Genomic DNA, 20937 nt, shown 5'->3' with positions numbered 1-20937 from the left:
TTAACTCTCGATTGGTTTGGCTGCTCGAGTCTCGACGCCTACTTACCAATGTACAATGTGGATTTCGAAGGCGGCGCTCTGCTGTCGACCATCTGGTTACCTTGTCGACCTTCATCATGAATAACTTCTTGCGGAAGCGCCCGACCGCGGCTGTGTTCTTTGATTTGGAGAAGGCTTACGACACCTGTTGGAGGGCGGGCATTCTCCGCACCATGCATACGTGGGGCTTTCGCGGTCGCCTCCCTCTTTTTATTCGTTCCTTTTTAATGGATAGACAGTTTCGGGTGCGTGTGGGTTCTGTCCTGTCCGACACCTTTCGCCAGGAGAATGGGGTGCCACAGGGCTCAGTTTTGAGCGTCGCTCTCTTCGCCATCGCGATCAATCCAATAATGGATTGCCTCCCAGCTGATGTATCAGGCTCCCTTTTCGTGGACGATTTTACCATCTATTGCAGCGCGCAGTGTCCACGTGTCCTGGAGCGCTGTCTTCAGCGTTCTCTTGACCGTCTTTACTCTTGGAGTGTCGCCAATGGCTTCCGTTTTTCTGCCGAGAAGACGGTCTGTATTAACTTCTGGCGCTACAAAGAGTTTCTCCCACCGTCCTTACGACTCGGTCCCGTTGCTCTCCCACTCGTGGAGACAATCAAATTTTTAGGCCTTACCTTTGACAGGAAACTTAGCTGGTCTCCACATGTGTCATATTTGGCCGCCCGTTGTACCCGTTCTTTAAATGTCCTCCGTGTTCTCAGTGGTATGTCGTGGGGAGCGGATCGAACCGTCCTACTTCGTCTATATCGGTCGATCGTCCGCTCCAAGCTGGATTATGGGAGCTTCGTCTACTCCTCTGCACGGCCATCCATCTTACGCCGCCTCAACTCCATACAACATCGGGGTTTACGACTTGCGATCGGAGCATTTTATACCAGTCCCGTAGAGAGTCTTCATGCTGACGCTGGCGAATTGCCACTCACCTACCGGCGCGATATACTGCTTTGTCGGTATGCCTGTCGGCTACTGTCAATGCCCGACCATCCTTCTTATCGTTCCTTTTTTGACGACTCTCTTGACTTTCAATACGGGTTGTATGTCTCTGCCTTGCTACCCCCTGGAGTTCGCTTTCGTCGCCTCCTTCAACACCTTCATCTTTCACTCCCTGCAACCTTTCGAGTGGGCGAGAGCCGCACGCCACCTTGGCTCCAGGCTCAGGTCCGCGTTCACCTCGACCTCAGCTCGCTCCCAAAAGAGGTCACCCCCGGTTCGGTCTACCACTCCTGTTTTTTGGAACTTCGTTCGAAGTTCAACAACATGACTTTCATTTATACAGATGGCTCTAAGACCAATGACGGGGTCGGGTGTTCCTTTATTGTCGGGGCACAAAGTTTCCAATACCGGCTCCATGGCCATTGTTCGGTCTTCACAGCTGAGCTCTTTGCCCTCTACCAGGCTGTTCTGTACATCTGCCGCCACCGACATTCTGCTTATGTCATCTGCTCAGATTCCCTGAGCGCCATCCAGAGCCTCAGTGATCCGTACCCGGTTCACCCTTTCGTACACCGGATCCTACGCTCTCTTCAGCAGCTGGTGGACGTCGGTACGCCGGTTAGCTTTATGTGGGTTCCTGGCCATGTCGGTATCCCTGGGAACGAAGCTGCAGATGCCGCGGCCAAGGCTGCGGTCCTCCAGCCTCGGACAGCTTCTTGTTGTGTCCCTTCGTCCGATTTTAGCAGGGTCATTTGTCGGCGCGTTGTGTCGCTGTGGCATGCCGATTGGGCTGCACTTACCGACAACAAGCTTCGGGCCTTAAAACCTCTTCCCGTGGCTTGGACGTCCTCCTCACGCCCTTCTCGGCGGGAGGAGGTCGTTTTAGCAAGGTTAAGAATTGGACACTGCCGGTTCAGCCATCGCCATCTGCTGACGGCTGCGCCGGCGCCGTTCTGCCCATGTGGGCACTTGCTGACGGTTAGTCACATTTTAATGTCCTGTCCCGATCTTAAAACACTGCGCCTCGATCTTAACCTGCCTACTACTTTAGATGCCATTTTAGCGGATGACCCACGAGCAGCTGCTCGTGTTCTTTGTTTTATCAATTTGACAAACCTCGCTAAGGACATTTGATGATGTTTTTTAATCCTATGCCTGTCAGTCTGTCTTTTATTGTGTTTTCCCTTTTAGTTGTTGTTGTCAACTTGTGCCTCACGGTGCATTCTTAGAGTAGTCAGGGCGCTAATGACCATTGAAGTTGTGCGCCCGAAAACCACAAAAAAAAAAAAAAAAAAAAACATGGCTCTGCCGGCCGGTGTGGCCGTGCGGTTAAAGGCGCTTCAGTCTGGAACCGCGTGACCGCTACGGTCGCAGGTTCGAATCCTGCCTCGGGCATGGATGTGTGTGATGTTCTTAGGTTAGTTAGGTTTAATTAGTTCTAAGTTCTAGGCGACTGATGACCTCAGAAGTTAAGTCGCATAGTGCTCAGAGCCATTTGAACACATGGCTCTCGTGTGGCGATTACCGCCTACTCAAAGCAAGGACCATTCCTGATCCGTATCCGATGGTACACATACAAGACTTTGCTTTCAGCATACATGGAAAGAAAATATTCTCTACTATTGACTTAGTCCAAGCGTACTATCAGGTTACTGTCGCACCAGAAGAAATACACAAGACGGCTGTAACTACATCTTAAGGTCTTTTATAGTTTGTGAGAATACCTTTTGGACTGCGTAATGCGGCGGACGCTTTTTAACGCTTTATGGACGAAGACACAAGAGACCTGGATTTCTGTTGTGTTCACATGGACGACATTTTAGCGACGTGAGCGCCAGAAACTGAACGTCTAAGACATTTAATGAAGATATCTGATCTGTTGCGTATGCAAGGCCTAGTTATTAATCCTGCGAAATGTACCTTCGAGGTGACAGAGGTCCACTTTCTTGGATATACAGTCGAGCCCCGTGGCACCCGACCTCCTAAAGATAAGGTGGAAGCCATAGTCGAGTATTCCTGTTACAGGAAGCTACGTCGTTCTCTCGGCATCATTAATTTTTATCATCGATTCATATGCAGCCATGCACTAATAACAGCTCCACTGAATGAGCTTCTGAAGAACTCACCGAAGCCAAATACCACTTTTAATATATTTTGTATGGGATCTAAAATTTAAAAACCTCTCTCACACCGGCCTGATTTAGCTTCACTGATCAGGATAGTAAAAACATGCGTATATTAAGGGAATTTTCATTGACAAAGCAGGCTTATCACATTCACACAGTTCAATACTGTTCTATCCTGATTAAATTAAGCTTAACTTAAATTCCATAAGGCAGTGAAGCAATTTGGAAGTCTCGGTGCGACGAAAATTGTCAGTCGATCTCCTGGAAACATTTGTAATAATTATTAACTTTCGGTGACCACATGGGGAAGACCGGAGATCTGCTGGTAAGACCGTGTTATCCTATTTATTTGAAGTAACTGGATATCTGGAGCATACAAAACGGCAGGTTCATCCAGTGTAAATCAGACGTTCCCCACTGATCCCGTGCAACACAGCGTAGTAAGCAGACACTGTCAATAATAATCAGTTAAATAATACGCGAACACACTTACTTTAGTTTAGTTCATGTATTCAATTCCTTCTCATACATAATCTCATCAAGATGGCGACTAGCTCAACAATACATACATATACATCCTTCTTTTACGACTAATCGGCAAGAAGTCACCTATTCTTTTTCCTAAGAGAAAACATAGATAGCAGAGAAGCTATTCCATGGAGTAAATGGACGCTCCAAGGAATAATTGGGCTAGAAACTACTTTGCCTTGATAATCGGTAAGATAAGAAGAGATATTTCGAGATATGTACTGAGTCATATGATTTATAAAATTTCTGTAAATATCGCGGAGAGACCGCTGCAAGAGACATTACACAGTGTACAATAAACAAACGAAACAGATACTGCTTTCCAAGGGGTAAAAACAACGTTAGCAGAGGCTACGCAGTTACCTAACCCAATGTCACGGGCTCCACTTGCGCCCATCGTAGATGAGTCAGCTACCGCTATTGGCGCTGTACAAGGTGAAGTGAACATGCTTGACAGCCACTCGCGTCCTTTAGTCACAAGCTGTCACTATCACAGCAACGCTGGGCACCTTACGATCGAGAACTGTACGCCGCGTATGGTGCGATTAGGAAGTTTGGATATCCGTTAGCAGGTCCACACTTTACCATACGCAAGGACCATAAACCGCTGACATGCGCTTTCAGTATGAAACCAGAGAAGGTATCACTAAGAAAACTTCGACATCTAGACTATATCAGTCATTTACGACTGACATAGTATATGTGCAAGGAAAGTTGAATGTGCAGCAAATGCTCTGTCACGTGTTGAAGCTATAACAACAACAACTGATTACAAGGTCCTCGAGCAGCGCGATGATGAGATACGCACATTGTTGGATCACCGAGCAGGGTTAAAGTTTCAACGCGTTTCTGTAATAGCAACAAATGTCGTATTGTACTGTGACGTGTCTGGAGCAAAAGTACGACCATTCATAACTCACCAGTTTCGGTCACAACCAATTGCATCAGTACACAACCTGGGTCATTCCGGGGTCCAAGGAACAGTGAAATCACTCAGAGTTTCGTGTGGCTAGGAATGGACGTCGACTGCAAGATATTTGTCAGACACTGTATGGCGTGCCAGAAAAATAAGATCACTCGACACGTCAAGACACAGTTAGGCACATTCCTACCACGAAGTCAGCGCTTTGAACTCGTGTACGCAAACATTCTGGGCCCCTACCCGTATCAGAAAGCTACAGCTACTGCTTCATGGTCGTGGGCCGATTTTCAAGATGGCCAGAAGCTTTTCCTATGAAAGACATTACAGCCGTGACGGTAGCACAAACGGTTTTCCGCAGATGGATCGCCCGGTCTAGCGTGCCGGCACGCAGTACGGCGGATCAAAGACGCCAAGTCGAGACGTACTTATTCAGAGCATTGGCTGGCTTGGTAGGCATTGAGCCCATTGGCACTACTGCTTATCAGCCGGCAGCAAACGGAATAGTAGGACCCCTTGTAACGTATCACTGTTAATAATAAAAAAAAGTATAATAAGGTATTTAGTTGTTGTGTGACGGCCGGCCGAAGTGGCCGTGCGGTTCTGGGCGCTGCAGTCTGGAACCGAGCGACCGCTACGGTCGCAGGTTCGAATCCTGCCTCGGGCATGGATGCGTGTGATGTCCTTAGGTTAGTTAGGTTTAATTAGTTCTCAGTTCTAGGCGACTGATGACCTCAGAAGTTAAGTCGCATAGTGCTCAGAGCCATTTTTTTGTTGTGTGACGTGGTGGACTCGTTAAAATGGTTAAGGTATGAATTTAAATTATTTTTTTTTAACATTGGTTGGTTAATAAAGATTAATCCTGAGCAAACTTACTGTTCACGAAATAATCTTGAAATACGTTACATTTAAGTTACGAACTGAAATAATCTTTTGATATTTTTGCCTCGGCTAAATATTTCTTCTCGGGCATGAGATCTTTGATTATTATTTGCAATTGCCAACACGCGCGCGACAGAATTATTTCTTACCACTTTTAACAATTTGTTGTAGTCCGAGTCGTGGCTCTGGATCTCGGCCAAGAACTGAAAATGAAAATCTTAAAACAACGTCTACTGCTGCTGCGAGAGATGGCTGTGGAGAAAATATTTATTATAATTTTAGCGGGCGAATTCTTCGCTTCCGCGAATTTTATGAATTACGATTGCCACATAATGGCGTCTAGGGCTGCAGCGGCGGCTGCAATTGTTGCGCTGAAAATTACTCAAAATCTTGGTATTTAAAGGAAGCGCACATGAGATAGGGCTCACCTCTTACAAATAAAAGTGACAATAACGTTAAACTAATATATTATGAGATTAATGGTACAACTGAGCTTACATTCAACAGCAGCGGAGCAATACGTCCGTCTTCTCATACTGCAGACAAGAGAGAGAGAGAGAGAGAGAGAGAGAGAGAGAGAGTCAGCTGATAAAAGAAGACAATTGAACACAGTTGTTCTTCAGATTAAATGTCCATTGTTTGTGTGGTCTATGATCATTATTCTTTGCAATCGACAGTCTCTTCAGTATCTTATATGATAACAATAATAATAATAATAGTAATACACACGAGAAAAATTATCTACCGCCTGAGCGGTCTGTATTCACACACAATATTTTGTGTGGAGATAAAATTTCTCGTCCACTTTATTTGTTTTTAAATATCACGTTCGAGTTTTTTTGCAATATTTCCACTGGCGACGGCACACCCTGAAGCGCCAACTCAAGGCAGGCCTTTGGTGTCATGCTACACAAAATTGGATGGAGACATTGCCCATCGTGCTCCGTGGTATCCGTACTTCATTTGAGAGCGACCTGAAGGCTACAGCAGCTGAATTAGTGTACGCTGGGCGTAACAGCGGAGTTCGTGCATATGGCATAATGTGGCGTTTATAATATGGTCGATGCATCACAGTTTGTCACCAAATTACGGACGCACGTCCGATAACTCCAGTCAGTGACACCTAGAGAACAAACTGGACAACACCCGTTCGTATTCGAGGACCTCTCTAGCTGCAATTGTGTATTCATACAGAACAACACGGTGCGAAAGCCACTGCTGCTGCCACGTATAGTACTTGGTAGAAGCAACAACACTTCAACGACGGACATCCAGGGTATTTGTACCACCGTATCCATTGACAGATTCAAACCTGCCTTCTACGATACACAAGATTCAATCAAGACAGTCGGCCGCGCGACTGCTGAAGATACTGTACCTGAAGATACTGTACCTGAAGATACTGTACCTGAAGATACACATGTCCAGCATGATGCCGACAAGGTACTACAACCAAGGGTGCTGTGATGAAGAAAGTGGCGCAGAGTACAGCTCCTCCACGACCCGCTGGTACCGCCGAGTTCAGAAATAAGATACCCGGTTTCCAAAAACACAATGACAAAGCGTGCACGACATCAGTCCGGTTCAACCTCAGATACCGTTGCCAAAGGGGGAGGGGGAGTCATGTAGGCTATCACGACAACAAGCAGAGTGGCAGTGTACGTAAATATTCCATGACACTCGTAATTCTGTGTCTTATTCTTTGACTCTTGATTTCGTTTTAGTATTCTATGCTCCATGTATTAAAGAACATAACGTCACTTATACGTGCAAATAGTATATGTGGGAATAAATGCCCGCATCTCGTGGTCGTGCGGTAGCGTTCTCGCTTCCCACTCCCGGGTTCGATTCCCGGCGGGGTCAGGGATTTTCTCTGCCTCGTGATGGCTGGGTGTTGTGTGCTGTCCTTAGGTTAGTTAGGTTTAAGTAGTTCTAAGTTCTAGGGGACTGATGACCATAGATGTTAAGTCCCATAGCGCTCAGAGCCATTTGGGAATAAATGCAGCTAACGGCATGCTCAAATTCATACACACAGGAGACGCTCAGTGACAACAGGCCTCGTGGTTCAGAGTGTGAGGCACTGTATAGGTGGCAGGCACTCCAAAAGGGGGGAGGGGTGTACCTTACAAAAGGTCAGTCTTCTCAGAACTGTTAGTATGCTTTATCTACGTACTCTGTAGCGTAATATAACGTGTCAACCTCCAGAACTGCGAAAGTTTGGAAATTTTTTCAGTTTTTCTGCATATTTCTTTCCCTTGCGCCCTTCGACAAAAAGCAGTATGATCTTTGTAGAGTGTTAAAATGTCTTCATTTTCCACTGTTAAGTTTATTTTTACACCACATACTCACCAAGGTACGGTGGAAATGTATACGCATTTGCCAAATTAAACAGAAAAAAGACATCGTGTGGGCATACCTTTACACTTTTAAACGTCAACAATACACGGGGACACAGCAATTCGCCGTCCGGCGGAAACCGTAGTGTGTCAACTGGCCTATTACAGTCTGCAAATTCGAACGCCATGCACTGACAGTAGCTGGAATGACATATGCCGGAACTGTACGTCGACGACATAGTCCGATCTACGTACGTAACGAGTGTAAAATTAAATTGTGATCTTAACTGAATGGAGGGATTAGTTCTATTTTACTACGGTTCCTAACACTGTTGATATGAGTTCGCATTAACGATAATAACAATGATGCATGTAGTAGTAATTTCGTGACATGCTTTATTTCGTGGTAGCAGAAACATTTTTTGTCCTTTGGTAAGGTTGGCCTTTTTTACACGGGAAGGACATGCTGGACGGAAATGAACGCTGTGTGCGGAACAGATAGTGTATTGTTTTTTGTGTAGTTTGCTACACTGATCATGCAATACAACTTCCAAGGCAAGTTTTTCAAGTAGTCAGACTCTTACATTACGTTGTATTACCAGCGTAATACACTTTTAATATTGGTCATCATACTTGGACAACAAATCGTCACGTTTGTGTCATTTTCAGGAAGAAGGGCTCCATCTCTAATCAAATATGCGAAGAAAGGGAAGCCAAAAATAGGTTATGTGAGCAAGAGAAGATAATCTTATTCCGTCGTGGAGCACGTCAGAAGGTTTTAGAAGAAAAGTGGTCTATATGCAAAGTTGCTAAACGTTTCTACATTTCATGGAGTACTTTAACAGAATATGTAGACCGCAGTGGTTGTGATATTGGCAAAATATATAGACCGTTTGCCCTTACTAGTAAACTGGAAGTTCATAACTCCATAATACATGTTCATAACTTCATAATGCAAATGCAGGAAATAGGGTTCGGCCTGAACGTTAACCGAATAGGCACTAACCATTGTAGCACAGTATTAAACCAGTGTGTAAGGGAAAACAGAAGTCAAATAACAAAAGAAATGACATATGCGCTACCTGTAAAGAGTGTTTTTGTCTGCCATGTTTTTATGAAAGTTGTCAGTCAATCGGTTCACCTGATGCTACTGTATTTATGTGTAATATTTGTGCAAACGTTAGTGGATAGAGATACTGATGCTGAAATGCGTTAAGTGAACTTCAACACGTGAAAAGAAAAACGTCACGGAATTAAGAACATAATCACTAATTTAAGTAGGGGAGCTTTACACAAGAGCGCGCAGTGACGGAATAACCGTAAATATCTGGGTTATTATCCATAGGAAAACAAAATCCTTTTAGGTTTATATTTATGGACACAAAATCTACATGTTCAGAAAACTACAGCAACACAGAGGTAATACTTTTATTGAACAGTACGTAAAACATGCCCAAAGAGTACACCTTTAGCAAATGTCACAAATGCACACATTATCACCCACAAATGAAGAGCACTGTTCGTGCCACCATCTCCCATACTTAACGAACTGGATCCAGTCCCCTGTAAACGCCAAAATCTATGTTCTCTACTCACAACATTCAGTCTTTTCCTTAAAGCAGGGCCGGCCGGAGTAGCCGAGCGGTTCTAGGCGCTACAGTCTGGAACCGATAGACCGCTACGGTCGCAGGTTCGAATCCTGCCTCGGGCATGGATGTGTGTGATGTCCTTAGGTTAGTTAGGTTTAAGTATTTCTAAGTTCTAGGGGACTGATGACCTCAGAAGTTAAGTCCCATAGTGCTCAGAGCCATTTTTTGAACCTTAAAGCAGGCACCTACATACCAAGAATACCGACAACCTTTGTTTGCTTTTTCCATTTTCAGTTCATTGTCTCGCCTGATTCAGCAGCTCTTCAGTGTAGATGAGCTTCCTGTCCGATTTTCGTCCTTAATTCAGTCATCCAGAAACAAAACCTATCCTTCGGACTCCACAGCGCACTGAAGAGGTAGAAATTTGCAGCTGTGCCCTAAAGAGAGACCGAGCTATGTGGCGCAGTGACTAGCACACTGGACTCGCATTCGCGAGGACAACGGTTCAAACCCGCGTCCGGCCATCCTGATTTAGGTTTTCCGTGATTTCCCTAAATCGCTTCAGGCAAACGCCGGAATGGTTCATATGAAAGGGGGAGGTCGGCTTCCTTCACCATTCTTCCCTAAATGGATGGAAACGATGACCTCGCTGTTTGGTCACCTCCACGACCCAACAGAGTACCAGAACTACACCAAGAAAGCTGAAAAGTGATTCATACCTGTTTCACTTCGGAAACACAGGAATTCTTCACCCAACTTCTACGAGGCGTTTCTGATACCACTTCGAACCGAACTACGTCATTGGCCAGCTGATCAGTTTAGTCAGATGTCCGGAACGCAATCTGCACTCTCTTTGAGACTACGTACTCTTTGGTACATTACCCTTTATAGTGTCACAGAATTAGGTATGCTATAACTATAGTGTCACAGACTTAGGTATGCTATAACGAAATTAGGTATCATGCCCGCTTTGTTTATTACATTTTATAAGTTAGACAGTTTTTCTGTCCTTAAATGTTCTTTATCAGTGATTAGCAGAGCAATGAATACGAAAGTAAAGTTCTGTGTACTGACTTGGCAGAAAATCCTGAGAAATTTTGGTCTTATGTCAAAGCCCTAGGTAGATCAATACAAAATGTCCAGACACTCTGTGACCAAAATGGTACTGAAACGGAGGATGACAGACTAAAGGTCGAAATACTAAATGTCTTTTTCCAAAGCTGTTTCACAGAGGAAAACTGCACGGTAGTTCCCTCTCTAGATTGTCGCACAGATGACAAAATGGTAGATATCGAAATAGACAACAGAAGGATATAGAAACAATTAAAATCGCTCAAAAGAGGAAGGGCCGTTGGACCTGATGGGATACCAGTTCGATTTTACACAGAGTACGCGAAGGAACTTTCCCCCCTTCGTGCAGCGGTGTACCGTAGGTCTCTAGAAGAGCTTAACGTTCCAAAGGATTGGAAAAGGGCACAGGTCATCCCTGTTTTCAAGAAGGGACGTCGAACAGATGTGCAGAACTATAGACCTATATCTCTAATGTCGATCAGTTGTAGAATTTTTGAACACGTATTATGTTCGAGTATAATGACTTTTCTGGAGACTAGAAATCTACTCTGTAGGAATCAGCATGGGTTTCCAAAAAGACGATCGTGTGGAACCCAGCTCGCGCTATTCGTCCACGAGACTCGGAGGGCCATAGACACGGGTTCTCAGGTAGATGCCGTGTTTCTTGACTTCCGCAAGGCGTTCAATACAGTTCCCCACAGTCGTTTAATGAACAAAGTAAGAGCATATGGACTATCACACCAATTGTGTGATTGGATTGAAGAGTTGCTAGATAACAGAACGCAAGATGTCATTCTCAATGGAGAGAAGTCTTCCGAAGAGTGATTTCAGGTGTGCCGCAGGGGAGTGTCGTAGGACCGTTGCTATTCACAATATACATAAATGACCTCGTGGATAACATCGGAAGTTCACTGAGGCTTTTTGCGGATGATGCTGTGGTATATCGGGAGGTTGTAACAATGGAAAATTATACGGAAATGCAGGATGATATGCAACGAATTGACGCATGGTGCAGGGAATGGCAACTGAATCTCAATGTAGACAAGTGTAATGTGCTGCGAATACATAGATAGAAAGATCCCTTATCATTTAGCTACAATATAGCAGGTCAGCAACTGGAAGCAGTTAATTCCATAAATTATCTGGAGTAGGCATCAGGAGTGATTTAAAATGGAATGACCATATAAAATTAATCGTGGGGAAAGCAGATGCCGCCGGCCGCGGTGGTCTCGCGGTTCTAGGCGCGCAGTCCGGAACCGTGCGACTGCTACGGTCGCAGGTTCGAATCCTGCCTCGGGCATGGATGTGTGTGATGTCCTTAGGTTAGTTAGGTTTAAGTAGTTCTAAGTTCTAGGGGACTTATGACCACAGCAGTTGAGTCCCATAGTGCTCAGAGCCATTTGAACCATTTTTTTGAAAGCAGATGCCAGACTGAGATTCATTGGAAGAATCCTAAGGAAATGCAATCCGAAAACAAAGGAAGTAGGTTACAGTACACTTGGTCGTCCACTGCTTGAATATGGCTCATCAGTGTGGGATCCGTACCAGATAGGGTTGATAGAATAGATAGAGAAGATCCAACGGAGAGCAGCGCGCTTCGTTACAAGATCATTTACTAATCACGAAAGCGTTACGGAGATGACAGATAAACTCCAGTGGAAGACTCTGCAGGAGAGACGCTCAGTAGCTTGGTACGGGCTTTTGTTGAAGTTTGGAGAGTCAAGCAGTATATTGCTCCCTCCTACGTATATCTCGCGAAGAGTCCATGAGGATAAAATCAGAGAGATTAGAGCCCACACAGAGGCATACCGACAGCCTTCTTTCCACGAACAATACGAGACTGGAATAGCAGGGAGGACCGATAGAGATACTCAAAAGTACCCTCCGCCACACACCGTCAGGTGGCTTGCGGAGTATGGATGTAGATGTAGTTGAATTGATCTCTTTAATGCCACCGTCAGGTGGCTTGCGGAGTATGGATGTAGATGTAGTTGAATTGATCTCTTTAATGTGAAATATAACATTTCTAGACCGAATATTTGTTTTGATTTTTCGTTTACAATCCTTCAAAATGGTTCAAATGGCTCTGAGCACTATGGGACTTAACATCTGTGGTCATCAGTCCCCTAGAACTTAGAACTACTTAAACCTAACTAACCTAAGGACATCACACACATCCATGCCCGAGGCAGGATTGGAACCTGCGACCGTAGCGGTCGCGCGGTTCCAGGCTGAAGCGCCTAGAACCGCTCGACCACCACGGCCGGCAACAACCCTTAATATAACAAAGTCATGTAGGCTTAGCTTAAAATACAGTACTTTTTCTCGTTGTGTAGTGCAGTCATTATGTAGCGGACAAGCAGCAAACGGTCTTTTTTTCTTTTTCTTTTGTTTAAGTAATGCAAAGTCGACAATCATAGTCAGAGAGAGGCCCCACAACAAATTTCAAAAACATTTATGCATTGGGACATTCAGAAACGAGTGTCTTGCAAAGAGTATGTGTCTCGACAATAGCGAACCCATGCGACACAAAATTCATTCGTCACTTCTACAGCACTAGTGTTAAAGGGCGCAAACATTCCGCGCTATTGGAATCCGTAGCGTTCTTCTGATCTGCGATTAAATAAAATGAATGTGCAGAACAAAAGAAGAGACGTTATGCTTACGACAGCGCTGCGACAAGTCAGTAGCTTCGCAGGCAGAGCGGCGGCGGCGGCTGCAGCGTTAGCGCGTGTTAGCGGGCGGCGGTTAACGGCGGCCGGGCGGCCTGTGTGTTGCAGCTACTTCCAGGACGGGCTGAAGACGATCGAGCACTTTGGCAGCTACGTGGCCGACCTGTCGGTGAAGCTGCACAAGATCCGCCAGAAGCAGGACGAGGAGCGCCGCCGGCTGTCCGAGCTGCGCTCGCTGCTCCGGAGCGCGCCCGGCATCGACAAGGAGGTAGGCGTGCCGGAGAACCACCTCGTCTGCCATCCACACGGAGTTTCCACTCCACTTCCCATTTTTAACCTCGTCGACATTCAGCACAAAGGGCTAGTGGACTCCCTCACTGTGGTGACAGAGCGATCTGTACCGTAGCCCGAGGCCTATGTTACGCCCGGCGGGAATAATTGGGTTGCGAGTGGAGCTGCCGAGGCGAAATATAGATTGTGGTAACGGACTGATCTGTAGCGCAGCCTGATGTCTACGGCTGTGCACTTTGCCGTGTAGTTGCCCTCTGCTTCCCTCGCGTAGACTGTACAGTCTGAACAGATCTTTTTCGTTTTTCTTTAATCTAATTTTTATGTTACTCACAAATTGCAAGACCTTCTAAAGTTTTTACGCTGATTAAGGTCATAGAAGCGTTGTATATCCAATGACCATGAAGCTATTCTGATAGCTGAAGTCGAACCTTTTTCTTCGTCATGCCTTTTGCATTCTTATTGTGATATTTCCCTAGAAATTTACATCCCCTAACACATATTTCTTTATATCTAACCGAGAGGCGAAAGGCTAATTTTTATAGATTTAGCTTCAAAAATGCTTTCATAACGAAATAACTTCATAAAACTTTTCACCCTCTATATCACTTTCTTAGGGAGTTTAATTTCCGAAAACAATGAAACACATTTTTTTTATTTCTGACTGAGAAGTCAAATACTAGTTTTCATAGCTGTAGCTTTGAAAAGGCATTAATAGTTCTTTAATAACGATTTATTAAAAAAAAGTTCAGCACTATTTTACCCACTTAGTGGTTGAATTTACAAAAATCCAGAAACACACATCCTTTTTTATATCTGACCGAGAAACCAAATATCAGTTTTTGTAGTTCTAACTTCAAAATTGCCTTAATAGCGACATATTTTCAAAAACCTTTGATCTCCTATTTCACCCCCGTAGGAGTGGAATTTCAAACAATTTCTTCTTAAACGAAACCTGCAGTACAACATCCACACCATCTCAAAATTTCAAGTTTCTATCCTTGGTGCTTAGGGCTGGGCAGTGATGAGCGAGTGAATCAATCTGGACCTATTTCTCTCCTTGAGGGGTTGAATTGCCAAAAACAGTGAAACGCACATTTTTTTTCATTTCTAACTCAGAAGTCAAATACCAGTTTTCAAAGATTTAACTTTAAAAATGCTTTCACAATTAAATATATTAATAAAATATTTCACCCCTAAAGAGAAATGCGCAATTTTTTTTTTTTTAACAGAGAAGCAAAATACAAATTGCCACACATTTACCTTCAAAAATGCTGGCATAATGAAATATTTCCATAAAAACTTTCATCCCTTATTTCACTCCCATGGGAGTTGAGTTTCTGAAAACAGTGAAACATTAATTTTTTTTATTTCTAACCAATAAGGCAAATGCGATTTTCATATATTGAGTTTTAAAATTTCTTTCACAATTAGATATTTTCATTAGAGATGTCATTCCCTATTTCGCACAGACAAGGGTTGAATTTCGAAGAACACCAAAACATGTTTCCAGAATGAGATTTTCACTCTGCAGCGGAGTGTGCGCTGATATGAAACTTCCTGGCAGATTAAAACTGTGCCCGACCGAGACTCGAACTCGGGACGTTTGCCTTTCGCAAAGTTCTGCAAGGTTCGCAGGAGAGCTTCTGTAAGTTTGGAAGGTAGGAGATGAGGTACTGGCAGAAGTAAAGCTGTGAGGACAGGGCGAGAGTCGTGCTTGGTTAGCTCAGTCGGAAGAGCACTTGCCCGTGAAAGGCAAAGGTCCCGAGTTTGAGTCTCGGTCTGGCACAAAGTTTTAATCTGCCAGGAAGTTTCACCAAAACATGTACTTTTTTATTTGTAACCAAGAAGTCAAATACCAAATTTCATTGATACAGCTTTTAAGATACTGTAGTAGTTATTTAATAATGATGTATTAAAAAAAAGCTTTCAACCACTATTTCACCCCCATAGGAGTTAAATTTCCAAAAAATGCTGAAAAACACATTTCTTTATTTCTGATAGAGAAACCAAATACAAATTTTTGTAGTTCTAGCTTCAAAATTGCCTTGATAGCAACATATTTTCAAAAAACCTTTCATGTTCTATTTCTCCCCATTAAGGGTGGAATTTTGAAAAATCCCTTCGTAAACAACATCCACAGTATAAGATCAACACCATCTCCAAATTTCAAGCTTCCATCCTTAGCAATTTGGACTGAGCAACATGAGTCAGTCAGTCAGGACCTTATGTAGATTTTGCAACAACTAAAACTGCAAGGTAAGTCCAGAAACCTAAGTTAGACAATGCACAAGTCTCCAATGAGTATTTTGATACATGTTATGAACAACAAGTATTATACAAAAACTATGAAAAAATAACTTTTACCACATAATGGTCCTGAATTTTCCTTTTATGTAGTGTCCCTTTACATTTTATTTTTAAAGCACTGTAATCATCTGATTGTAGAGGATGCCTCGCCCCCCCTCCCCTCTTCTCCACTGGAAAAAAATTCCTTCATTATAACTATCGTTACATTAATTTGAGAGATGTTGGCATTGTGTTGGATTATCTTGGAAAAATTAGACCCCTATTGTATACAAAATACCAATTTTATCAGAAACTTGCAGGTGTTGAGGTACCACCGGCAGTATGATGTATTTGGATTTAGGTGTTAAATTGTCACAGCAGTATTGTCAGTTGTGTATACTGTCATATGTTGCAAGTTAATGCTTATGTGTTTGCATCCACCATTTTGATAAATGATAATGTAGTACTTCCTGAGTGTGGCATGCAAAACTTTAATTGGAAAATAAACCATAAATTATTGTAAAATGTTCCGTTCATAAAGCACTGGGTGAGAATGTTGATTGTATAGTTTGTTATATGAAACTTAATCCTCGACGTGAACAACAGATCACTTGTAACATGTATGAAGTGAAAAACAGGTGAAGCTGGAATTCAAAATAGACTGTTGAGACATAAATTCATATCTACGTGTTGGTAAAAACAGTTGCAGTCACCAAAAAACAACTTGCAAGTGCGTAGGTGCATTTGAATATTACACTGTGATGCAACAACCAGCATTTCAGATTGACTGATGGTGCTACTTGTACAGTTGCAAGTTTGTCAAATGTAAGTGTTTAAGCTCTGAAACTAAATATAAATCAGCTATCACCAATGTAATCGTAAGTTTTCTTATGGAATCAGTAATTAATGATCTTAAAGAAGAACAGCTTACTTCAGCAGTTATTGTTTCTTCCAGGTTCGCAGATCTGAAGCTGATTCCTTCAGTTACTTTTTATCTGTAGCATTTCTGAAGAGCATGCTCTGCAAACTGCAATTCAAAACTTATAATACTTGTGTTGGCACCTTCAATATGTTGCACCCCAGTAGCATTATTGATCTCTTACTTTCTCAAAATAAATTTTTAGTTGTCTTCATGATTGAGAAATCATTTATGCCTTGATTTTTACTCCTTGTTTTGGATTTTTTGTGTAATGTTCTGAAAATTACCTCATTTTCTTAGATATGATACAGGAAAATACATTTTGCAAGTATCAAAATCTCTTATGATGCACATGGAAGTCTTCAAAAACTCTCTCAAAGTAGCTTACATGCACAACCAAGACCATTATGCACAGCTTCATAAGGGACAATTAGAGTCCAGTTTTAAAGCTAGACTTTCATTTCACCTTCTATCAAAATTAGCAATGAAATATGTGATTTTCAATATGGTTTTTCTGAGAACACATCTATAAATGTTAACAACCTCTTGAATATTCTATCTGAAAGAAGGGAAAGCATTTTGTTTGGGTTGTCAGTCTACAGCAGGGATGTCCAAGAATTCGGCACATGAACAGTGCCGTTGCTCATGTGCTGTAGCTATCTCACATGTGCCGTAGCTTTCTCACCTGCGTGAACACTTCCCCCACACCAGACCATGTTGTCTGGATTGTGAGGAGGGGCAATAGGGTGGAAACTGCACAAGTGCTGCATTTAAGTGGCAATTTAGTTGCACTGGATACAGCTTGATTTCATATTTCTCAACAACATAGATCACAAATGAAACAAATTTTCAGTATTATTCATGTTTTTGGCACACTGAATACATAATATAATTTTTATGTGATGCGGACTGTCAGCATAGGGGCAGGTGCAGACAGTTTCAGAGATTTTTGCCTTTGAGTTGTCACGTAATTACAACTTCTTTAGTTTCATAATTGAAAATAAGCTTTCACACACGCTTGTTGATAGAAATATTGTAGCACTTTTGCAACCTCATTATGGAGACATGGAAACTCTATCCAAGGAAATTAATATGGGTGTCATGGACAGTTTTAACATTCAAGGGATTTGTCTTTAAAATGGGAATTACCTTGCTGATCAGTCACTTCCATCTGTGCAAGCACATGGCACTTTTAATTGAAATGGCAAATGGACTAGAAAACAGATGTAAGATCAGCAGTGTCCTCAAAACATTAAAAAAAGCTATATGTTTAAGTCTTTCAAGGCCACAATTAATTCTTCACAACCCTCACATTTTCTTTAAAGCCAGTGAAGTTAGGGGAAGGAAATATTTTATTTTTCAGAATTTGTCCTTTCCACAATACAGTTTTCTTTTTAAATGTGTCGCTTTCAAATCAGAAATAAGTTTTTTCTCACCTTGCAGTAACTTACTCTGGGCAGTGCGCAATCACGTCCACTTAAAATGCAAGGTGTGCAATCCCTTCTAGAAGTTCTAATTTTTGATCTTGCTCTCTTTTCTTCTTCATATATTCAACAACACTGGGTTTTAAATTGAAACATTGTTTTAGGCATGCCCCTTAATTTAATCAACATGCTTTTCAGAAATACATACAGTCTCCATAATCTTCATTCAATTCCATTGAAAACTGTTACAATTGACAGCAGAGTAACGAGTGCAACTTCAGAAAATTTACTGTATGTACCATCAGTTTCATCATATTCTCCATGCCTTGGCTTTCTAAGAATTCTTTCTGCATGGTGTTGTAATGTTTTTCTATAGCAAGTTTGAACTACCCATCGATTATGATATAATAGGTATTGAGAATTCTTATTCTTCTCTTCTGTCAGTCTTATTCATTTTTATAGCTGTGTGTTGATAGATTGCTAGACTGTCATGATTTTTGCAAACAGCCACTGGATCAGTGAATTTCTTTTTTACGATGAACAGATAGCAAAGGGTAAATGGATGGCACTTTCATCACAATTCTGTCGAACTGAAGAAACTTGTGCTGTGGTTTTGAAGCTTCAGGTTTCCTCCTAACCCCCCCCCCCCCCCTCCCAAACACTCTGTTAGGAGCATGGAATGTTCATACAACCATGTGAAACTGTCAAAAAATTCCTTATTTTGATATTCAACTTGTGCATCATATTGGCTTGAATGTCCACTATGTCATCAGTATGTTGACTCTTCACATGAATTTCTGCATTTTGTAGTTTTGTGGCAACTGTGTATTGATAACATCAAGTCCCATCACCCGTGATGATTTTTTCCAGAAAAGAATTGTCTGTATTTTGCATTTCACTGAAGTCATGGCAGGTGTCCATGTGTCGTCATTTTTGTTTAGGGTCAATGTGTGCAGGACAGATTTTGCCCACACATTCTGGAGAATGTCTTGAACACATGGTTTAGAGATGTTGCTTCATTGTGATTTGTGACACACAAATGTTGGCACACTATGGTTACATATCCACTGCTTAACGCGTCTTGTTGCCTACTTACTGGATGAACACAAATATGTTGTTTTCATAGTCAAGCTGCCACCATAGTTACTGTGCTGATGTCACTTCTATGCCAGGAATAAAGCCAGTCCATTGAACTTTTTGAACTGATGAAGTATATAGGAACAACAATAAATTGGACAAAAGTAGCTTTTTGTAAATGGCATGAACTTCAGCTGCTGTCTGTCAGTGTGCGCAACTGTAATTACAGCTAGGCTTCTTATTTTGGATCAGAAGAGGTACCCACTTAAAACAGTGAGCATTCGTCCCATCCACTAATCACAAAATTGGGACATACAACTAGATTGGGGAATTTCACCCTTTGAGTAATTTATAATCATACACTTTCACAAATGATTGTGTGCTTCCTTTTGTGTTTATGACGTATTACTGGGCCTTGATATATCTGTTGCTATTAATACACCACAGCATTATTTTGAAGTAGCATTTGTTACATTCAATTTACAACTATAAGTAATGCATCAAATGAAAGAGCAGTTCAAACAGTTTTTCTTACAAGTGTTCAATTTTGATCACCTTTCATCACACATCGATTTGACTGCTGAGTTCTTCCCAAATGTTGATCAGTGTGTCCAGAGTAAGTGTTGCAACAATGCTGTTTTTAAAGTCAGATATACCAGTTGGTAGTGGAGGCACATACACGTGATTGTTTATAAACTGCCAAAGGTAAAAATCTCATGGCTTCAGATCTTGTTTGAAAAAGGAGGTTCATGCAAAATGCACTCTGTCACCTGACCACTTTTGCCTAATCCAGTGGTACATCATTTAACCAACCACATACTGAGTTATGCCAGCAAGGTGGTGCACCATCTTGCTGACAAATAAAGTACTGCGGTTTAGCTTCTTCCAGTTGAGGAAAGAGCCATAGTTCTAGCGCATCAAGATAAGAAACACCAGTTACCATTGCTTCGTCGAAAAAGAAAGGCCAATAAACTTTCTGCTGGGATATACCACAAAAACCATTGAATTTGTGAGGTTTCCTCCCGAACTGATTTCTTGAACCTACCCGTGAAAGACTGTCACTCACTAAGCATGCTCTTCAGTCATTATCGGTTGTTCCATTCTCTTCCCTTTGTGCACAGGTATACATTTGATTTATTATTTATACCTGTAAGTTGAATGTAATAAATACTGCAAAGCCTTAAAAGCCACATATTCATTTTGAATCACCCTTTATTTTTGTTCTGTTCAGAGAATACATTTTAAAAACCTGAAAGTAGATGTGCTGCATTTGATAGATAATTCATTGAATAGATTCTGATGGATAGTGCTTCAATTATGCAATTAGGTTTTCTATTTAGTGTTTAATGGTGCATTGTTATTAACCACAGGTAAGATGTGTAATGTGTAAGAACTACAGTTTGTTCTATGTTGTGACAATCCCGGAGATAACAGCAGCATTATTTTTTTCTTTTTTTTTCTTTTTATGATAGGTCAGCTGTGGAAAAATGTTGCATTAAGTGCCAAATACAATTTGTCAATTTCACTGAGATTGTTAGAGTTTGCCAAGGGAAGGACAGGTGGGAACAAGGAAAAAATGTTAGTGAACTATAGTATTTCACATGCAGTGGAGGGGCAAGATTGTCAGAGTTTTCTCCAAACAACTGATCACCTGAGATGTAAGGTACTTGCAGTTATCCAGTGAGGAAACCACTGTTACTTCAACAAACATTCTGACTGTAGTTGATGTGAAAGTGAAAGCAATAATTTTAACTTTTATTTTCAGTAGATTGAAGTAGAGCTGAGAGGTTATGTTGAGACAAATGAAAATTTGTAGTAGATTGAGAGTCGAACGCAG

The 20937-nt window shown here is 42.2% G+C and overlaps 1 protein-coding gene across 6 annotated transcripts in view; it reads left to right on the top strand.

Annotated features, from left to right (window-relative positions):
• LOC126201359 (arfGAP with SH3 domain, ANK repeat and PH domain-containing protein) overlaps nucleotides 1–20937 on the top strand; it is a 315685-nt gene that overhangs the window by 198785 nt on the left and 95963 nt on the right. For all 6 annotated transcript variants that reach the window (XM_049936784.1, XM_049936782.1, XM_049936783.1 and 3 more), the window contains exon 5: nucleotides 13212–13371. In XM_049936784.1, the coding sequence (XP_049792741.1) occupies nucleotides 13212–13371 (160 nt within the window). The remainder of the gene's footprint in view (nucleotides 1–13211; nucleotides 13372–20937) is intronic.

Source organism: Schistocerca nitens, chromosome 1 (genome assembly GCF_023898315.1).
Source record: "Schistocerca nitens isolate TAMUIC-IGC-003100 chromosome 1, iqSchNite1.1, whole genome shotgun sequence".
Lineage (NCBI taxonomy): Eukaryota > Metazoa > Arthropoda > Insecta > Orthoptera > Acrididae > Schistocerca > Schistocerca nitens.
Note: the sequence above shows the minus strand (reverse complement) of the source record. Positions and strands in the feature narration are given on the sequence as shown.